Here is a 20,342-nt window from a genome sequence, read left to right on the forward strand (position 1 = left end):
GTTGCTGCATCAGCCACGCTCCTCTATCTGTTGGCGAGGCGCGTGTGTGCGTGAGAGGGAGTCTGATACGGAGAGCTGTTTTTAGGAATACCAGACAAAGACGAAAAGAGAGGCTGGATCCAGACTGCATCCGTCTCGAGACCGGAGAGGCACCCAGCGGTAGCCTGGAGGTGGAGAAGAAAGGAAGGCATGAACAGAAGAGGTAAGTATAGCTGCAAAAATACAGTACATGAGCGCCCTATAGATAGACGGGATCGTTTCCGCAAAAGCTCAACCTGCAGAGCAATGGACCCACCTTCAGTACTGCTGACACCGTGAGTGCACAGGAAATACAATGATGGTTCGCAATGTCACCTGATGTAATTTAGCTCTTGGTCTGACCCTCCCCACCCCCCTCGTCCCACCCATTGTCGCTTTTTCTGCCTCGTGGCTCACCTTTCTTTAGGCTGGTGAAGGGCAGCGTGTACTGGCCCACAAACTCGCTGGTGAGGAGGCCGGTCTGATCTTTGACACAGAAGCGGATGAGGCAGAGCTCAGGCACGCTGATGCTGAAGTTCATGTCAGCATCCCAGTGAGGACACAGAGCTGTAATCAGAATGAAAGGGGAAAAAAGTTGATTAGAATCAGCAGGGATCCTTGGATTTAGTTAAAGCGGCTGTAATAAATCTTTTTATATATATAAATGCAGGACTACTTGTATGTGGACAGAGCTGCTGGTAGAGATGAACCCATAGAAAACTAACTTTGTAGCTGCCTTGGTGTTATGGCAACGTTGCTGTTTTAGTTTAGCTTCACCTTCTATCAGCATGCACAAACTGCTTAGTACCATTTTCTATCACTGACACGGTGCTGTGTGTGTGATCTGACTGTTTCTGCTATAGCAAGAAAAAATAGCCAGTAGAACAGTAATAACACAGTAATAATAATTCCTAACAGTTGATTATAACTAAACAATAGTTTCTAATTGAAGTAGTGAAGTCGTGCTTCATATGATTTATTTTATAGACTAAAATGACAGTGAAAATGTTTCTTTATTGCAAACAAACAGTCTTTTATTTTGAAATGCTCTGTAGGTGCATTATAAAGACATGCAGCAGTGTTCTGTTGTGTTGCCTGTTCATGTGCAGCTCAGGGTTTGATGTCTATTTTGAAAAGGAAAGCACTTTTTTTCCCAAGTTTTCCCAAGGATGTGCTGTGCACAATAAATTCTGGTTTCAATAATTAAAAAGATCAATGGCAAATCATAAACATCAATCAAAGAAATGACCAGCAGGTGCTGCACAGTGCAAACCTCCCCATCAGCTGATTAGTACTGTCAGTGTTTATCACTACTGATTGTGTTGTGGCTCTGGTCAGTTAACGGAGACCAAATAAAGAACGACGAGAGCAAATGTTAGAGGCCACAGACACAACTTCAGCTGAATGCTAATGCAGACGTTAAAAAGTGTCAACAGGTTTGTCATATGAAGTTTATAGGTTGATATGATACTAACATTGTGTTTGCAGCTTTGGTTCCCTCAGATTTCTATATAAAATATTACATAAATGTATTTATTCAGAACTGTGGGCACAAGTTAAGCAAAAGCGTTTCTCCAAAAACTTGTTTTGGGAGTTATTATTCATATGTCACAGATAAGGCTTTCGTACTTATATGACTCATAGACTAAGCTCGTCTTTAGTCACGGTGCTGTGAAACGAAGCTACTGTACCTTCACAGCAGAGGACACGCTGAGGGAGAAGAGTTAGCGTTCACTTATACAGCTCATTGTTCAAAAACACCAGTCTAGTCATTCCAGTCACTCTGTAAAGCGTCGGTGTTTTTTTGCAGGTATAATTTTCATCAGGAGCACAGTTGACGCTGGCGTGAATGTCATTAGTTTTGCAAGTACTTGAATTTAAATTCCAACCTGCTAATACCGCTAAGAGGAGACATTATTCCAATTCATCCTGTGGGCGACTCGGTGTCGGCGAACATTTCCTCACACTCCATTCAGTAGTTAATTTAATAGTTGTTGAGATATTTCAGTCAGGACCAAAATGGTGACCAACAAGCTGGCATTGTTGTCTACACAGTTAATAAATAGACCCACAATAGCATCTTTGTTATCCTGTTGATGCTCGACAAGTGTTATTTAGGTCCAGTTGCCCTGAACAATTTGAAAAATGTTCACATTTGCTCAGGTTCTTCAGTTACGTCCAATTTTTCATCTAAATATGCATTCATCTCTATTCAGCTGTGACCTTATCTGTTTCATGAAATGATTTTTTATGATTTATGTCCCTGCATAAGCACCGTGTGCCCCCCAGGACTCTTGTCTCCTCTTCCTCTCCCTCTTTGTCTTATATGACAGAATATGTTCAGGATCCATGTGATGTTCAAAAGCACTGTAGACTAATTCATCCTGGGTGCAGCCATAGCAAGCCTCTTAGTCTGGTTTCCCTCTCCTTCTAACACACTTCCGTCATTGTTCTGCAGCATTCGACTTTTGCCACAACAGCACATTTTTAATGGAGGCAGCACTTTACACGGTGACCAACTTAAAGCAGAATAAGCTCACAAATCTCTCAAAAGCCTCTGATAGAATCTCAGCAATCTGTCATTCTTAATTTCTGATAAAGTACAATTTAAAAAAAGCACTCTTCAGTGAGTTAATTCTAACAAAATACAACTCAGGCAAACCTGACACAATGCAGCTGGACCAGTGGTGGTGTACGTTGGTGTGTGTTGTTGTATGAACGCAGCCGTCGTACAGTTTGTGTTGCAGCACTCACAATTGTTTTTGACGGTGTGTGTGCATTTTCTGCGGGAATCGGATGCAATCCCATGAGTCTCCACTCTAACAAATGGATCCAGTGGTTTACCATTCCTGCCGATGGGGAGGTTGGACCCACTGATCACCTGTAGACAGACAAACACACACACAGACAGGAGTCACTTACACCACAGACAAACAGTAAATATTTGTAAGAACAGACGAGAAATCAAGAGAGGCAGTGAGAGTCGAGAAGAGGAAAGAGGGCTGTAATTACACTAGTCTGGAGAAAGGCTGGCTTATCTGCAGTCCTCTCACACTGAGCCTTCCCTTCCCTCGGCCCTGATCAAAGACAAACCTGCATGTACTTATCACGACATGCCCCGCTTGGCACTGATGAAGCTTTACAGTGTCCGGCCCAAAATTACAGTCCCTTTTCCCCCCTCCGAAAGTCATGCTACAAAAACACTCTGCTCATTCGCAGTCACAACGGCCCCTTCTTGTGAGAGCATGCACAGGCACTTATCATTACATAAAGAGTTGTTATAGGAAAAACACATCGTTGCTTATAGCTGACAGTTTTATGCTAAATAGAGTCATGAAAGCTCAAGGGGGACGTATTGTTTTCCCGAACGGATGAATAATTTAACGTTGAAAAATTGAAAACCCGACCTTACCTAAGTTACAACACCGAACGCTACTTATAAATCTGATTCACCGAGTCGAGAGCTGAGTCAAGATAGTGGGATTTTCCCTCAAGTGATCAAATAATACAGAATGATGATGTGAATACATAAAGGTAGGGCGTTTTCCCTGGGCACCCCCAAAACAGAGAACACCACATTTATATTTCATGCATCGTGTGTGAATGTGTGTGTGTGTGTGTGTGTGTGCATATTCTATCAGAAGACAAGGTCTGATGTGCTTTTGTCTAACTTGTGAGAGTCTATACATCTTCATAAACTATCATCTGCAAAAAAAATAAAAAATTCCCTTATCAGATGTATAACAGAGCCAAAGCAACAGATTCAAGACACGGCTAGGTATAGTGCTTATAGAGCTTTTGTTAAGTTTGCGCCGCTCATCCTTTTTGTTTAGCCTAAAATTAGCAAATTAGCACCAAACACAAAGTACCCTTCTGTACAGTGTCAAGTGTTGCTTTAGCATCCGTCTATTAGTTTGCTCTGTGTTACACAAACAAGAGTCGTCTGCAAAGAAATGCGCTGTTATCATTATTTACATTGTCACAAAGTTCCAATGAATTGGGATGAACACAAAGCAGAGACGGATACTTCAACCTGTATGACTAAACTAGACGTTAAGTAAGAAGTTTGGTAAAGAAAAGCCTTTAATAAGTATTCTCACTTTATCTGACAGTAGTCTGAGTAACAGTGCATGATGTTCCCTCATCTACCCTCTGTGCAATTTTCTGCATAAGTTCCACATATTGTCTCTGCAGTACAAAGCCTCAGACACCTCTCAAGTCTCTGCACATGAAAGCAAATTGTCTCTGTAAGAGGACTTGGTGTATGACTGTTGTCTTTGTGGACACAATAGAAAGACTCTGTTCTGTTCCTTTCACCCTTTGCCATCTGGCGTCGACACTGTACATCACAGTGCTGCTGTTGCTGTCCCCCAAGACGCTTAAAATAATGGAAGAGGGATAATTTATTAATTGGACCCTGGGTCTAATTGCATTAGATCACCCCTGTCTCTCTTTTGCGTTTACTTTCTGAGGGAGATAATCTAATTAAACAGACACTCTCGGGGAGTTTTACATCATTGTTGGTTCACAGCATCCGGCAGGAAAGCGTTTATCTGCAGGCAAAGAGTAAGATGAGCTCCACAATGCCCTAGATTGTGAAGCATAGACACGCGCGTACGTGCACGTAAAGAACACACACCCACAGACAGTCCTGTAACATTACACCTTAATCCATAAATCCACCATGAGTGGATTATTCAGAGTTCAGTGCTCCATAGCTGTACCTTGAGCAGCAGGTTTGTGGGTTTGAGGCTGTGCTGGCTGCAGCTGGGATCAAAGCTCTTCTGACTGGACATGAGCGCTGCCGGCTTCAGGACGTATCCACAGCCTCCGTTGTCCTGGAAACGGCCATCATTAAGTTCCATAGGCAAGCCCAGAGATTGGAAATTGAGAGCCACTGCAAAACACCATGGGACAATCTTGGAACAGTGAAAATAAGAAGCCACAAAGCAGTGGCACAAAAAAAAAAAGAAAAAAGGAGTAAAGGAACAAATTGAGAGTGTGTAAAGCTTGTTAAAATAAAACAAGCAGCATGAGATGATCCCTGCATACCTTCCTTTTTCTAAAGCTCTCTTTCATTCTGCTGGCGAGAGTTAAATTATACAATGACTTGAAATGTTTCTGCAACAATGGCATACGTTGCGTCAGTGAGGCATTCAAAGTCCCTAACTGTGCAATGACTGCCTGTGTAGTGGATTCTTCTGCAGTGCAAAGCCGTGTGCTGCTGTGTGCGCTGCATCATCGTCAGCATCATCAGTGACTGCACATTTCAGACATGCGAACAGATTACCAGATAAAAGAAAGGAACAGATGTAATCCTGACAAAAGATTTGATTTACATCTCTGTCTGGCTGGAAAGAAATCCCTGGTGAGCCTGGAAAAACAAAGATAAATAATGCAAAGAAGCCTGTTTAATTTTGCTTGAATCAACACGTTGCACTGGATCTAATTCTACACTTTTCCTGTGAGGCCCGGCGGATGTGCTGCTCATCTAACTGCAATTGATCCATCTAGGCTGCCGCTTTGTTCCGCAGCCCTCCCGCAACTGTGAAAAGTACAGCTCACCATCTGCACAGCTGCCACCACGGCACGTAGACAGTCTGCAGAGCGATCAGCATGTCAGAGTCAGCGGCTGACTGACGGGTGGAGGTGGAGGTGGAGGATGTGTAAAGGCAGACAGAGTGACAGGAACACTGGCCAAGACGGTGTCACACAGATCAGAGATGTAACTTTTAACCTTGTGGGTAAATCATGCATTACTGGAAGGCTGCAGTATGTGAAGTTTATGATTTTTTTTTTCAAAGCATAGTTACCCTGGAAAGCCATGGCATGTTATGTGGAGCCAAGCCCAATGCTCATGCTTGACTCTAAAGAAATAACTGTGGAGGGGAAAAAAAGCTGAGCTCTGACCCAGACATGGCTGTAGTTTAAAGAAAAGGGGGAGAGAGAAAAAAAAACACATTTATGAGGTTGCAAATTGATTTAGAAGAGATGTGATAACGGCCGGGAGAAGGTTTGCTCCAGGGAAAACACAGATGAGGTGGTCAGGCTGCGGACTGGAATGAAATGTTCTTTTCACTGCTAATGGACAGGATGCTTGTTCAGGTTGTTCCCTTTGAAGTTTGACAATCTAACTTCTGGATTCTCTTCATTTCAAAAGCTTGTAATTGATGGCGATGGCTGTTCTGTGTGTGTCAATATGTTTCTGATTCCTGATGACACTGCTGACACAGGAATCTAAAAAAAATGTTTTGTTTTTTTTAGGTATTCAAGCGTTTAAATTGGTGTTTTTAGGGTGTTGATCATGAGATAAATGGAGGTGACAGAGAGAAAAGCACTAATCCCTCTGGGGATGTTTCAATACCCTTTTACACTTGACATATTTATTATTAGTTAATTTATCATTTTAATTGTCTGCTTTATTGCTCATTCAAAATGTGCAATAATAATTATTCAAAAATAAATGAGCTAATTACTTAATAATTTATGTAGTGTATTAATCAGATGTAATTTATTTATTATTTATGCTTTACTCCTTTCTGTAATTAGATTGGTTCAATTAATTAAATGCTTCATAAACATTTCCATTATTCCTGAGCGCTCCTAAAGGCGTGTTAGATAATACTGAATGCACTTGGAAAGTTGTGCAAAAGTGAGTGAAAAGTGGCACTTGCATTTGCTAAGTCATGAAAGTTATTTCAGATTTCTTTACTTTAGTAAATATGAATGTGCAGCACAACATTAAATCCACTGACGGGTGAATCAGGTGGATTGAATAACATTGATCATTTGATTGCATGAAGTATTCTGCTGGAAAACGTCTTGGCACTAACGTGGATGTTCCTATAACACATATCTAACCATAACATTGTTGCAGACTGAGCCTCAAGGCGTTGACCCGGCCTCCAAACACCACCCAGATCTCGAACCGATCACCAGAACAAGCCTGACGACGTCCCTCTTGTGTGTTGAAAAGCTACGTGTTCGTGTCCAACACTCACCGAGCTGCGATCCGACGTTCCAAAACTCCTGAGGGTCAAAGTTGGAGGAGGAAGTTCTCGAGCCTGCAGGGTAGATCCTGCTGAGGAACTTCTGGTTGTGCTGAACAAAATCCGGACCTGAGAGACGGCAAACACGACACATCAAAGGTCAAACATGTCCTCTGACACACTCATTAATGTGAACATCCACAGACTTCACAGATGTCATTCCTATGATCTTGTACTATTTAATCCAAATCAGTCACAGTGGCTGTGTGATGCAGTGATCCGGTGAGAGCGCTGATGTGTGTCTGCAGGGACGTGGACGCTTTTTTACATTTCTCCAATTTGTTCTTGACATTACTGTTATGATTATTGAATCTGTTTAATGATTATGTTGCTTTTATTCAAATACAAGTAATTAAATCCTATAGAAAGGACACGCCAAGTTAATCACTATTTTTTTCTTACAGTCAAATAGACAGAGAATATCTAAAAAGGTGGAAACTCCTTTTTTCTGATTAGATTTTAATGCACGATTAATTATTTTCACTCTGGGGGCTACAAGACAAACACACAGCTTCAGTCTGTGCGGCATCATTACCATAGCGGTGTAGTTTTCTTGCAGGGCTTGACAAAACAACCAGGTTTTTACTGCTCCAGCATAGCTAAGACTGTTAATGGTCCCTGCCAACCAAGTCAAACCAGCTCATAATGCAGCTGTGTGTCTGGAAAGTGTCATTCCTCCTCAGCAGGAACAGATTTCACTTCTCTACATCACTCTGTTTCTCCAATATACTGCAGCACAGCAGCGTGATGACAGTTTAACTGATTATCCGTTGATTCAAACCTCTGTGGGCTCTTTTCACTTCCGCCGCAGTGAGAGCACAAGGCACATTTTTGGGCTTGTGCTGTTGTGTTTTATTCCCTAAAAAGTATTCCCCTATGCTGTATATGTCATGTTCAATATGCTCTCACTATTATGGAAGTTTATGGCCCTGGGTATAATTGCATTTCTCATCCAAAGAGCAGAAAGAGCTCGGCGTAATGATAAATCAAATGAATCTGCTGGGCTCATCAGAGTTATAGTTTGTAATATTTAGATTTAGTAATTCTTTATTACCCAGAATTTAGGCTTTCCTTTTGCCTGTCTCATAACTCAAACCAATAGATTGCTTCTCACCTGAGGATTTGATTAGCTTGCGAGCCTTCTTCTCTGCCATGGATGTGTTCTCGTAGCAGTTTTGGTTGTCCTTGGAGTGACTAAAGCTGACGAACTTGACGGATCCTGTATATATCACCAGGTCAGACATTGCCTGGGCGACCACCTTCCTCTTCCTCTGCTCGTGACACAGAAACCAAAGACAGAATTCAGACAACATCACATTGAGAGCTTTGCCTTCTGGTCCTCATTCAAAATCATGTTGTCTATACCTGCTTCAAACTAGTCTCTGCTTTAGTCTGACTAACTTACTGTCTTCTTTGGCCCTGCCTTTCTGCTCCGCCAGAACTTTGCTTTACTTTGGTGATCCTCCTCCTCCTCCTCCTCATCCTCCTCCTCATCATCCTCGACCTCGTCTGCGCTCCTCTCTGACCCTGATGGCTCCTCTGTCTTTGTCTCAGGTTTAACCTTTTTATTCTTGATGAGGATCTTATATTTCAGGTCCTGGCGTTTTCACACATATATGTAAATTCACAGATGAATGAAAGGACATGCACCTCATTTATGGACATGCACTGTGCAATCATTGCTGCACTTGTAAAGCCACCACAGAAATCTTATCAAACTGTACCCTAAAACTTAGGACACAAACATCAAAACACTCTTTTTGCACAAACTTCCCACGCTATGATTTGCCGCAAAGATGCTTTTCTTCAAAGAGCAACACCATTGCATGTATACCACAGCCAAGTTTGGGAAGATAAGAAGAAAGAAAAGAGAAGCAGCAGGTGTTTCAAATCACCAAATCGCACATCTGCTGCTATATTTTCACTGTCCTGACTCCAAAGCTGTCAGTACTGTATGCGACTCTGTTTGCCAATGAGCAGCAATATGCTCAGAGCAAACAAAACATTATGGTCTGGATGCAGCTCTGTGGTAAGCCATACGACAGGAGGCCATTGTAACATACTGTATGCACGGGCACGATGTGCAAAAAATGACAACATCAGCAACCTGTAAGGGGCCATCTAGTACAAAAATTACAAGCTCCACTTGGCACTGCTTTACTGCACTCTTTCAGTTTTTATCACGCTTAAGCAAAATTATACAGTCCGCAGAGTTAAAATAGAGGCTTCGCTGAGGTCGAGCCGATTTAGGATATCATGTGCGGTTCTTGAGGGGAGTTTTGCTTCATGCTGACAGTAAAAATAGGATAAAGTAGTGTAATAACATGTTAATTAATTATAACTTATTTCTAATTCTACTAAAGCGCTGGATAATTAGGAAACAGAGCCGAGACAAGTGGCTTTTACATCTTCGACTCTGACAACTTGGTAAACAGCTTTAAAACCTTTGATGTAACTGGTCGGAGTGCCGCGCAAGTAATGAGCAATTCCGAACACTGCAGATTGGTTTCCACTTTCATAATTACATAGAAAGTTGGGTGTGAGGCTGCATGAATTTAAAACATGAATACTGATTTAGTGTTCCAGTTGCAGGGGTTAATAGTGGAGATGAAACCATTAGTGCCGAGGCTCCTATGGAAAGCCCCCCCGCCCCCCGCCGACTTCCAAAGTCATAAAGATAAAAAGCGATATGGGGAATATGCACTCTGAGGATAAAACATAACTCCATTTTTGCACTAAATTCTGAAGCAGTGGAAGTCAGACGTAGCGCGCATTCGTCTGCGCTTGGAGAAGAAACCCCTTCATTCCCCTCATCATGTTCGATTGACTGGAGTGACTGTGTCAGTGTCTTTCAGGCCGGTTGCTTTGTAATGAGCTGAGACAGATGCTTTCAGAGGAGAAGTCAGAACCCAATCAGGGTAATATAAATGAACTATCAGCTCGAGTGCCTCAACATGCTTAAAGTGATGGACACTTCTCAGGATCGCGTTAGATTTCGTGACTCTCAGAGAGATTAAAGGGGCTTGCGAATGCAGATGTCCATTTACTCCTACATGCTAGCTGAGGAGAGAGACACACGGAGCCTCAGAATGAAACTAATGAGGCCCTCCGTGACGACGAAAAGGTCTCATTTGCTCCTTGTTTTGCTTTGCTATGACAGCCGATAAGGGTTTATACATGCAAACACCGTCAGTCCTCCGCTTGTACTCGCAGCGCCAACATTACACGCAGATTCTTCTTCTAGCCGCTAACATTGCCTAACTCTCGCTTCTTATAGGTCTTACATTTGGGCTTGGGAAATCTCCAGCAGTTGAATGATCCAGTGGAGCCGTCAGCAGCTTGTCCCCTAAGATAGAGATGAGGTACTTGGCCATGACTTCCTGCTGCTCCTTGCTGCAATGATTTTCCAAAGACAGGATCACTGGGTAAGCAGACACCTGTCAGGAAATAATATCACCAGAACACAAAAAATAAATAAAATTATGATTTATGCTCTATTTCCAACAATTAGCATCAACTTGGATGCTCTCTCTGCAGAGTCTGCACACATTTCACAGGGAATGGCTTGAATTGCTATATCAAAGATAGTTTGCAGACAAGGCATTTCTATTAGAGAGGTTACTAATTAGAGCAAATGCAGCTCAGTAGGGACTCCTGGTACCTACTGAGGCAAGAGTGAACTAGATACCTAAGGCACCACTTAAGAAGAGGAACTCCATATCATGGAACAAAACTATATGCTTGTACCTCAAAGGCATGTTGCTCCACGGTGGTGATGACATCCTTAAAACGTATCTTGGTGGTGAGGGTGTAGCCGTGGTAAACTATAGGCTCCGCGTCTGGTCCGTCCCAGCAGTCAATCTCCAGACAGCGACAGCCTTTTCTCAGAGCGCTGTGCCACACACGTGCACACAGACACACATACATGAGATGCATGCGCACACGGAGCTGTGGCAGGGCTATAATAGACACAGTGTAGACTAGGAGAATATGTAAGTAGGGTTCTGGGGGAAAACTGAGCAAGTTCTTTTCCATAAAGATCTCACAGGTCATAACTCCTCTCATAGATGTGATCAGTTACATCAGTACATAATAACTGAATCCAACCTAGCTCAGGATCACCTCATCTAAAACCATAAAATTGTGTGTTTGCATTTCCCTTTTTGTGCTTTTGTTTATGAAAATAGTACCAGTTTAACACATTACAATTCTACATGTGTACAAAATGTGCCTTGATCTTCTACCATATTGCTTTCTATTGGTGTTGGGCAACAAAAATGATATTACTTTGACACTGGAGCAAATAACCACTATGACAATAATATATTTTCCTGCAAATATCACACGATGCAAGGTTATTTCCTCTTTTATTCTCCAGACATTTTAAATCTGCATTGAATGGTTTTGCTTCTCTACCAGTACGTTGCTGTTTTAAATGTAAATGATTGCGGCATCCAGACTAGATGTTTTTCTTCTGCTTCTTTTGTGATGCTAAGTTGCTAAGTAGGCTAAGCAGCTCTTTGCTTTGATGCAGAGACATGTGAGTGGTATCAGTCTTCAAGCAATTAAGTGTATTTCTCCAAATTTAGAACTACTTCTATATAGCCTCGAAGCCACCGGGACACTGTTGTCCTACTGCAGGAACTTTGTGGGCAGCTTCAGTGTTTCAGCAAGTCTATACATTTTGAGAAGTCAACAAGAGCTATTTCTCTGCACTTCTACACCATCTTAAGCACAAAGTTCACCATATAACATAACAAATCTGAGTGTTCTGTTTCCTGCAGGCTCATAGAACTGGAGTTAGATCCAGTAAGTACCATTTGTTGTTGTGTTGGTGCACTGAAGATGAGCGTCATGACTGAAACAGTTAGATCCTACACCGCATAAAGGCGAAATAGATTGTTTCTGCAGTGGAAAGTCGCCAAATATCAGCCAGATTTTGAACTGACAAGTATGTATGTAGCCTCTTATGCGTTACATCCACGGGACATGGTGACAAAGGGCAAGTTTATTGCTTCAGCTTATCATTATGAAGTAAATGCTGATTGTACAACATAATGGCTATAGAATAATGACCCCACTGGCCTTTAGGTTGGTTTCCTGTAAGCCTTGCTGTCGTTACGCAATTCTCTCTGACACAAGGTCTGGAATCTCCTAAGAAAATTAAGACTCGCTTTACAGTTGAAAGAACAAACTGAACTGAAACTAAACTGGAAAAACTCAAAGTCTACCTGGCAAAAGAAAAAGAGCCATTGTGTTGCTGACAAAGAAGGCGACGAGGGAGACTGATGGAACCTGAGGTGGAAAGAACCGAAGGGAACTTCAGATGGTTGAAAACCAAAAATGAGTTTGCATTATTTCTACTGGATCAGTAATTAGCAAAACCTGCCAAACTATTGTAACGTTTCATTCTGCCTTTATTATAACACTGAGATCTGACTTTCTGTTTCAAAATGTGTCTCTTAGTTGCTTCCTGTCATGGTGCTAACGCTACTGCGAACAGGCAGAAAACAAACCAGGAGCTTTTTTCTCATTTCCCAAGAGGTGTGAATAATGTCCTGTGTTGTTGGCAGTTTATTCGTCATGATGCACATTTTAAGCTCAAGCATTTTGATGATGGACAACAAGACCAGGTAACTAGACTTACCATCCCTTTGCCAAGCTCTTGTGAAGCATGTTTATTTTCACCAAACAAATACCGACCCAATATCTGGTCATTTTATTTTCCACCCTCTCCCACCTGTGAGCGAGTGGGATTTCTAAAAAGTAGCCTCTTGCTCCTGCCATTTTTTCCCCCTTTTGAGATCACTGTTTCATTATCAAAGTAAACCAGAGCTTCCAGGCTGCTGGGTTGGAGGGTTCCACTTTACCAGCCGGTCAGGGCACTCAGCACTTTCACTGGAGCCATAAATACTGCACTTCTGCTGCCATCAGCCTCTTTTGTAATCACCTCCATTGTCCCATAAAGACACCACAGCAATTTCACTGTCTGCCTCAGCACACGAGTGGGTCAATGAAACGAGAGGGAAAGAGAGTATCCAAATAACAAACATGTAGGTCTGAATGGAGAGGATAATCTCGTATCAAGGGCATTTTGTATCGGTATTTCAGCCAAATGGTTTTTTTAAATGGGATTTATCTTTTTTTTTTGTGCTGTTTCTATATAGTAAGTAGCAGATTAGTAAAATATAATGAATTTCACAGACTAGGTGGTGTTTGGCTAATGTGTAAGTAGACATTGACCTTTAATTATATATGCTGCCAATCAGCCACGTGATTAAAACTGCTGAGAGTGATTAACATTGATTTTGTCCTCACAACGGCATGTGTCCATCACACTTTAATTGACGAGGAGGAGATTGCAGCAGGATGCACTATGGGAGGAAGATGAGCTGGTGGAGGCAGTGTGAGCCTCTGGACATACTGCTGGGAAACCTGAGGTCCTGCAATCATGTTAACGTTACTTCGACATGGACCAGCGATCTAAACATTGCTGCAGACTGGTGTACACACTTTCATGGCAATGAGATTGCCTGATGGCCTCTTTCAGCAGGACAGTGTGCCCTGCCATGCTACAAATATTGTTCAGGAATGATTTGAAGAACATAACAAAGTTCAGTCTATAGTGGAACCGCCATGCAACTTACAGGATCTGCTACCCATCGCTAAACATCATCAAGGAGGTACCTGATTGGCCCAAAATTCAATCTACAGTGGAACAATGACCCTGAGAAACTTGCATCAGTGACAAAAAGAACAAGCAGTGCAGGAACAGATGCTGTGGACCCCACAGAGCCCTGATCTCAACATCCTTGATTCATCCTGGCATCACATGAAGGAACAGAAGACACTGACACTTAAAGGCAAGGAGAGGTCTGGCAAAAGATTAATTGGATTTTGTTTTTTTGCCTCTCTGCTGCACTTTGTATAAGGTTCATTGATGGATAGAAACTATTTCTGGCGTTACTTTTAAGCGTCCTCACTTTGGTGCCTCAAAACTTCTGCATGGTATAGTTTCTCTGGCAGCAAAGTTCTTTGTTTTGTTTTGTTTTGTTTTGTTCTGTAGTGCTGTCGTGTGCATGCACTGCTTCCCTACCTAACATAGGCATCCAAGTGGCTCTTTCCTACCAGCTGATCTCCCAACAGGTAGGTGTTGTGTGATGAGGAGATGAAGTAACTGGGCAGAGGCTGGTCCATGTCTTGGTACACGGATGCATGGGCCTGGTTGAACACACAGCAGTCTTTGGACTCCATGTACCTGAGGAAGCCTTCAAACGTCATGGACCTGCTTTCTTTGGCTGGAGGAGGAAAGAAGGAATGAATTAAACGCTGGCACTGACACTTACAATCATCATTAAAGTTTAAAAGCAAGATTACAACACCAAGTCAAGCAGAAACCCTGCTCCTGTTGTTACAACTATACAATAAGTCAGTGGAATAACAAGACCAAGAGTGTACAGAGTTCACCGTCTTTGTTTAGTAGCGCAGCTGTGGCTCATGCTTTATAGGTATTTGGTCATAAATGATCTGATGATGGTGCTAGATGAGCAGTCATTATAAGCCAGGATGATCATTTTAATTCATCCTCCTGGGACCAAGAGTGTCTGTATAAATTCCATACCAATCCATCCAGTAGCTGAGGAGATATTTCATTCTGGACTAAAGTGTAGGACCGACCAACAGGCCAACCTGTAGACCACACTGTAGCTACTCAGTAAAGGTTTCTGTGCAACTATTGTGATTTGCTAAATAATTGTGGTTATAAGGACATTTAGTCTGGGGTATCTATAAAACTCTTGCAGCTGATGAGCAGCTTTACTGAGACCAAATCTAAATAAGATGAAAAATGACCACATTCTATTTTGGTGAGCTAGTTGCAGGATCCTGCTATTGTGCACATCAGCTCGGTGTCAAAACAGAGTTAAAGAGTGTAACGGAGGCCCCATTAACTAAAAATGTCTCAGCTGTGCTTTTCCTGCAATGACAAGTGAAAGTATCAGCTGTAAAAAAAAAAAAAAAAAAGGTAAATTCAACTGGCTGTGTCGCTAATGGCTTGTTCATCTGCTTTTACATTCAGCAGTTTAGAGGATCACTCTTTCAGATTCTGGTTGAATTTTGAAACCGGTTGTGTGGATGAATACATATTGTAGACTTTATGCCGGCTCTGTTTTAAGCTAATTGATTAAATTAATTTACAGTACAGAGAAAAAAAAAAGTAAACTGCTGCTAAAAACATTTTCTTACACAGAACATACTGTGAGAAAGTGACGTCTGCTTTATGTTTACTGCAGAGGCAAGCTGTGAGCCGGGTTGTTTTCTGTGTTTGGCTGTTTACGATGGTGTGAATTTAGCCTGCAGTACGCTGGGCCTTAGACAACATCTGGTCTCCTGGTCCACTGACGTGCCTGACTCTTCTACTTTCCTTCTGTCATTTTTTACCCTCAGCTCTTGGGCTTACAGCAAATCATTTTGTCAGCAAGGTACCACTGGAGCTCAGGCCTCAACTTCTGTTCGAACTAAATTAGCATCATTACACGTCAGCGCCTTAGTCCTTAAAGAACGGAACCATTTTTTTACCCACAGTAATGAGCAGCAAGCAGCCTGACATGGCACACAACACTCCCTTCACTCACCTGCCTCTTCAATCTCATATCTGTCTATCAAACTCTCTGCCGTCTCTTCATTTGCTGTGAGTTCCATCTGCTCCTTGTGGAGGAACCTTAGGAGGGCAGCGGCAGGCAAAGCCGTGTGGCCCGAGGCATAGGATTGGTGCAGATGCTGGATTTCAGCTCTCCTGGAGGAGGGGGCCTTGTTTCTCTTCATCATGATCTGCACACAATCATATAGCCTCTTAAACCCTTGTTGTTGATGCAGCGGGATTGTTCTCAAGCGTCTTTGTGAAACCTCCAGCTAGAATATCCATCGTGATAATGTTGAAAGTGTTAAATTTAGGTCCATTTAAGGATTAATACTTCAAAATATTCTTTATGTTGTCATTTTTGTAGATATTTTAAACACTCGTGTTTCAAAGACACAACACATCACTTGCCTTCTAAAAATATACAGGAAGAAATAGTGAATAGAAATGTCATCCCAGGGATGTGTCTTAGCTTTTACCTGAGCTCACTGTTAAAATACTACTTTTTCAAACTCGGCATGAGAGAGAATAAAAGAGAAGTCAGGGTGTTTGCTAGAGACAAAGTTCTCCCATCCTCTTACCCTCCGTTCCTCCCTTCCTCCCTCTCCTATCTCTTACTTCCATCAAATACTGAGGCTACATCTGTGTAACTTTCCTCATTCGAGTCCCTCTCCTCTGCTTGTCATTGCTCTCAGTCAGTGAGACAAAAGTGTCTGTGACTTTCTCTGGCTTTGTGTGTCACTTTCCCTCCAAACCTTTCATCTCTCTGTTCAACAGCCCTTCACAGTTCAGACATATGCCTCAGCCAGTGTTGTTCACCGGGTACCCTGCAGTGGGCCGCTCTCCCACCGCATCTGTCACCGCAGTGTGAGCAACGCAAAGCAACCGTCTCCTCTATCATCTCCATTAACCTTTTATGCAATTGCAGCGACTGTAGCTAAAACAAAAGGTCCCTGTGATTAACTGACCAACGAACATCACCAATCTGAAATTAGAAGTGGATTTAAAAAAACAGCTTCATCATTGTTGCCAAACTAACATTTTGCTGCCAGTAAGCCACAGTCACTCAGGAAGAATTAGCTTAGATGCGACTCCGGCGGGAGTGTTTCCTGAAAACTCAATGACATATCACATAAACAGCAGCTTACCTCAGATATGGATGGTTTCTGAGCCCTTGTAGTGAAGTTATTTAGGAAAAACAGAAGGGGATAAAGCTACTCTGACTTTTTTTAACAGCTTTCTGGAGAGATACACAAAGCTGTTACCATGGTGACAAAACATTCTTATTCTAAGGACATGAATAAAAACCAACCGACGATCTTAACTGCTTTACACACATCTTTAACTGACGTGTGGCAGAGAAAAAATTTAAAACTCACCTTGTGTGTCGTTTTTCTAGTAATGAGCGATGGTAAAATAAATAAATAAATAAATACAGACAGAGTAGAGTATATGTGAAGAGAGCTTCAGCCTTCATGCTCCCGCCTGGTGAGAGCAGCCGTCTGGACTGAGTGAAGTGTTTTTCTTGTCATATTTCTAATGAAGTGTTCATACTGTATGTCAGCATGACTGCAAGTGTGAATATAATAATCAAATACACACAGAAGGTCTGTTTAGGCAGAGCTGTGTCAAAATACATTAGTTCCAGTTATTTACAGTCACTGGCAGTTGGGGGATGCCAATGTCAGGATTCACCACTTTCATCCATGAAATGTCTCACCTGTTCCTGGATGGGAATTCAAGTTTTCTATTTTCCTACTACTTTGGTTTCTGAGCTGTAATTTAATGACAGTTTCAGCAGCCTCATCTGTATGTTGTTTATTGATAATTGGCAAATGATGGCCTGCTTCCAACATTCTAAACAAAGATGGTGTGCAATGAACCTGACTAAACTTACCTCTCCACGCCTATCTCTGCAGCTCAAGCACACCAGCTCACCGACAGCCCTGCTCAAGCACTGTAAAACGACTCTATTCTAGATAACGGCTTTGAATATTGGAGTAATTCAGCATCCATGTTTGAACTAGAAACCGATTCTGATGATGAATAACGATACAGAAAGTCCCTCCCTAAAGCTCATCTGATTAGTTACTTATGTTTGTTGCTTATGAAACCCCCACAAGCGTAAAACCATGTTTCTGAGACTGTCATTGGTGCGCTGTAGACATTTTTCAAGTCAAAAATGCTTAACCATGGCTACTTACTTTGCTCATCATGTTTCCTAGCAAGCACTGTTGCCTCGCAGCAAGAAAGTTGTCGGTTCGCATCCTGGTGGGGGCACCGGAATCTCTCTGCGTGGAGTTTGCATGTTCTCCCCGTGCAGCGTGGGTTCTCTCCGGGTTCTCCGGCTTCCTCCCACACAGTCCAAAAACATGTTGAGGTTCATTGGTGATTCTAAATTGTCCGTAGGTGTGAATGTGAGTGTTCTTGGTTGTCTGTCTCTAAGTGTAGCCCTGTGATAGACTGGTGACCTGTCCAGGGTGTTCCCTGCCTTCGCCCTAGTGAGGATTAAGCAGTGTATAGATAATGGATGAATGGATGTTTCCTAGCAGATAGAAAACACCATATGGTATTTATCTGTGGTTGTAGAGTGTGGCCGTTTAGACATAAACTATCATTAAGCTGTCACTATATTGCATTACCACCAGTGTACATAGCTTGACTTTTATGTATTTTATTTTATTTTATTTTATTCTTTTTTATATTGTAGTTTGATCCTATTTTAATGTATGGCACGAATACAAGGTGAGAGAGAAATGTCTTTTTGGTTCCTCCATATTTCCAGGATATATCCATAGAGAAATTGACAATCTATTCTATTCTATTCTATTCTATTCTATTCTATTCTATTCTATTCTATTCTGCAACTGTTCCCAAAGTTTGTTGAGAGCAGTACACATCTAAGTGGTGTCTTACTGCCGCTGGTGGCGTTTCTTCAGCAAATAGTGCAGCTGGAACTTGATCATTTTGTAATTGTGTGGCCTTGGCAGGTGTGTTCCTCGACTGTGCCGATCCAAATGACTTCTTGCTCACACTTTCCAACAACAGCACGGTTAATTGAAGCACTGGTATCTCCAGCGTCTGCTACAGGGTGCACTAGGATGATGTGTGAATACATCATGCAAATACACTGCAGAGCACCAGAGACTGATTCCAGCGGTATTAATTTCATGGAATAAAGTCCACATTCTGAAAAAAAACTGTCAAAGCTACAGAGGATGAAAGCATGAATATATCATGAAAACTGATCTCTCCATGTCAGTGAAGCTTGGAAAACATGTCCACTAATTCGGTGTTGTTGTTGTTGTTTTTTTATACCAAGTTTGGCATGAACATCCTTCCTGGTTGTCTGTGTAAATCTGAATGCTACTGGTGTGGTGGGAATCATTGGTGCACAACAATAGTCATTGCCTAGTCATAGTCCAGCAGAGTCATTTCTGTCTACACCAGGCTTTAATGGTTTGGCCTTGGGCTTGTCAGAACCATTGGGCATACGAGTTTGATGTGATAATTCCCAGGCAGTGAACATGAAGCCCTGTGTATGGCCCCTGTCTCTGCATCACTGCACCTCTCTCCACAGTCGGTTAGCCGGACTCATTTGAGAGCAGAGCGTGCTTGTGTATGGAGCTGTCAGTTTTTTGCTTGTGTGCATCTGTGCATACTGGAGGGTGGATGGTGAATAAAAGATCAGCTGACCATATGTGTGCTTGTGTGGGAATGTAACATTACACATGTGGAGCTCAGATGCACCACCTGTGCTGCCACTGTGGGAAAATCAGCGCACTGTGTTTCATACAATGATGTGCACGGCTCGTGGTTTTATCTAAGCGCAGGGCTCACATTTAATATCGTGGCAAGCCAGAATCAAACCACACCTGCTCGGATGCTTAAGAGACGAACAGCTGTGACTTGTGCACCTTTTTGAAATGTGACTCTGTAGCTGAATACGGGATGGTGGGGGCGCACCGTGTTTCCTTTTGACAGTGTATTCCAAGCTGGATTTCCTCAAGCTCATTTGGTATTCATTGGCTCGTTGGAGCTTTGAGTCAGACAGCAGAATACTAGAGGTAATGCCTGATGTCAGCGGATAGCTAGAGAGGTAAGGAGCTGTGAGTGAGTGAAACCATCAAAGTTTTGGCATTCAGAATGTGCGTATATAGTTTATACACTGGTAGCATACCATCGATAGAGCCTAAGTGTTTGGACAGCTCGACACTTTTGTTCTTTTGGTGGTGTGCTTCAGCGTGTTCATTTTAAATAAAATAATAGATACTACATTAAAGTGTTATCGTAGCTTTAATTTGAGTAGGTTTATGCAAATACAGAACAAACTGTACGGGAGAAGTAGCCCCTCGAAGGCAAGGTTATGCAATAATTTGACTTTCATTTTACGGCTTTAAAATCATTTTAAAGGTACACTGAAGTGCGATAAGGAGAAGGGCTCCTCTTTCACACCCACTCTGTGTCATGAACACTTGTTCTTGACCTACGCAATTCAGGTTGAGCAGGTATAATCTCTAACGAAAGGTGCCTAACGCTTTACGACACTACGTCACACACCGCCAAAAATTGGTCATTAGCTATAAGAAGAAGCTCGCCTGGTGTTCTCAGGACATCATGGAGAAGTCAAGGTGGTT

The 20,342-nt window shown here is 42.2% G+C and overlaps 1 protein-coding gene across 1 annotated transcript; it reads right to left on the reverse strand.

Moving 5' to 3' along the window:
* On the reverse strand, positions 1 to 15,893 carry LOC103355229 (1-phosphatidylinositol 4,5-bisphosphate phosphodiesterase zeta-1). Its single transcript, XM_008278929.1, has 11 exons — positions 15,701 to 15,893; positions 14,164 to 14,365; positions 10,815 to 10,959; positions 10,352 to 10,504; positions 8,473 to 8,664; positions 8,182 to 8,338; positions 7,020 to 7,136; positions 4,743 to 4,915; positions 2,773 to 2,899; positions 436 to 585; positions 1 to 164 (listed from the first exon to the last, which is right to left on the reverse strand). Exons 1-11 carry the CDS (start codon positions 15,891 to 15,893, stop codon positions 82 to 84), a joined length of 1,692 nt encoding a protein of 563 aa, XP_008277151.1. The 3' UTR covers positions 1 to 81.
* Positions 15,894 to 20,342: the final 4,449 nt, after the last annotated feature.

Source organism: Stegastes partitus, unplaced genomic scaffold (assembly GCF_000690725.1).
Source record: "Stegastes partitus isolate 25-593 unplaced genomic scaffold, Stegastes_partitus-1.0.2 Scaffold138, whole genome shotgun sequence".
Lineage (NCBI taxonomy): Eukaryota > Metazoa > Chordata > Actinopteri > Pomacentridae > Stegastes > Stegastes partitus.